This window comes from Nanorana parkeri, unplaced genomic scaffold, assembly GCF_000935625.1.
Source record: "Nanorana parkeri isolate BGI_ZX_2015 unplaced genomic scaffold, ASM93562v1 scaffold8346, whole genome shotgun sequence".
NCBI classification, from domain to species: domain Eukaryota; kingdom Metazoa; phylum Chordata; class Amphibia; order Anura; family Dicroglossidae; genus Nanorana; species Nanorana parkeri.
This window is the reverse complement of record NW_017314423.1, coordinates 1-1051: the sequence shown is the minus strand read 5'-3', so window position 1 is coordinate 1051 and position 1051 is coordinate 1. Positions and strand designations below refer to the sequence as shown.

At 52.3% G+C, this 1051-nt stretch overlaps 1 protein-coding gene across 1 annotated transcript; it reads left to right on the top strand.

The window, feature by feature from the left end:
- Window positions 1-92: 92 nt before the first annotated feature.
- Window positions 93-1022, top strand: LOC108804254 (gastrula zinc finger protein XlCGF7.1-like). Its single transcript, XM_018575998.1, has one exon. The coding sequence runs from the start codon at window positions 93-95 to the stop codon at window positions 1020-1022; it is 930 nt and encodes a 309-aa protein (XP_018431500.1).
- The last annotated feature ends 29 nt before the right edge of the window (window positions 1023-1051 follow it).

Below are 1051 nucleotides of genomic sequence, written 5' to 3'. Positions count from 1 at the left end.
CTCCTCATATTACGACAGAACCTTTCTATATTAAGGAGGAGCCCCCCTCCAGCCCGGAGGAGGAGTCCGGTGATGAAGGAGAAGAAGGTCACATGACTCACATCCGAGAAGAATCTGGAGGCCCATCAACCAGCAGCAAAGAAACGCACAAGCCTCGGCCCTCGGCTCCACAGAAAGCCCGAATCCTGCACCGCACCCCGCCCTTGGTGATCCCTACTCCACACATAACAGAAAGAAAGATGGCTCCGCCCAAGAAAAACAAGACAGGCTTACTAGAGAAACTGCTGGAACTTGACACTGCGTCCAATGACAACGCACACAGGACTCTAACCTGCACGCCGGTAACAATGTACAAGTGCTCCAAGTGTGCGCGCTATTTCACCAGCAGGCCGCGTCTCCGGAGGCACCACCTGGCTCACAACAAGTACAAAGTGGCGTGCCCAGACTGCGGGAGACTCTTTGCATGTAAAGCGAGTGTCCTGCGTCATCAGGTGGTGCACGCCAATGATAAACCATTTCCTTGTTCTTTCTGCGACAAGAACTTTTCCAGCGACAAAGGGCGAGAGATCCACCTGAGGCGGCACACCGGCGACAAGCCCTTCCCATGTTCTGACTGTGGCAAGAAGTTTTTATTGAAGGCCCAGCTGAGAAGTCACCAAATGCTCCACACCGGGGAGCGATATTCATGCCACGAGTGCGGGAAATGTTATCGGACAAAACCCGGACTTGTCCTACACATGAGGATTCACAGAGGAGACTTTGCATACTGGTGCCCCGAGTGCGGAAAAGGGTTCGTCCAGAAAAGTCACTTGAAGAACCATCTTCACACTCACAGCAATGAGAAACCATTCACCTGCCTGGAATGTGGCAAAGGCTTCGGCCAAAAGTACAACCTGAAGCAACATATGAAGGTCCATGCCGCCAAGGAGCGCCAGAAATATTCCTGCCCTGAGTGCGGGAAATGCTATAAGCGTAAAGCCGATTACAGGTGGCATATGCTGATCCACCTCGGTGAAAAGTGATGAAAGTGAAACATCGGGGAGACCTTTGT

Bases quoted from the DNA above. Each gene is read 5' to 3' on its own strand.
- LOC108804254 (XM_018575998.1), top strand. From the start codon at position 93: ATGACTCACATCCGAGAAGAATCTGGAGGCCCATCAACCAGCAGCAAA.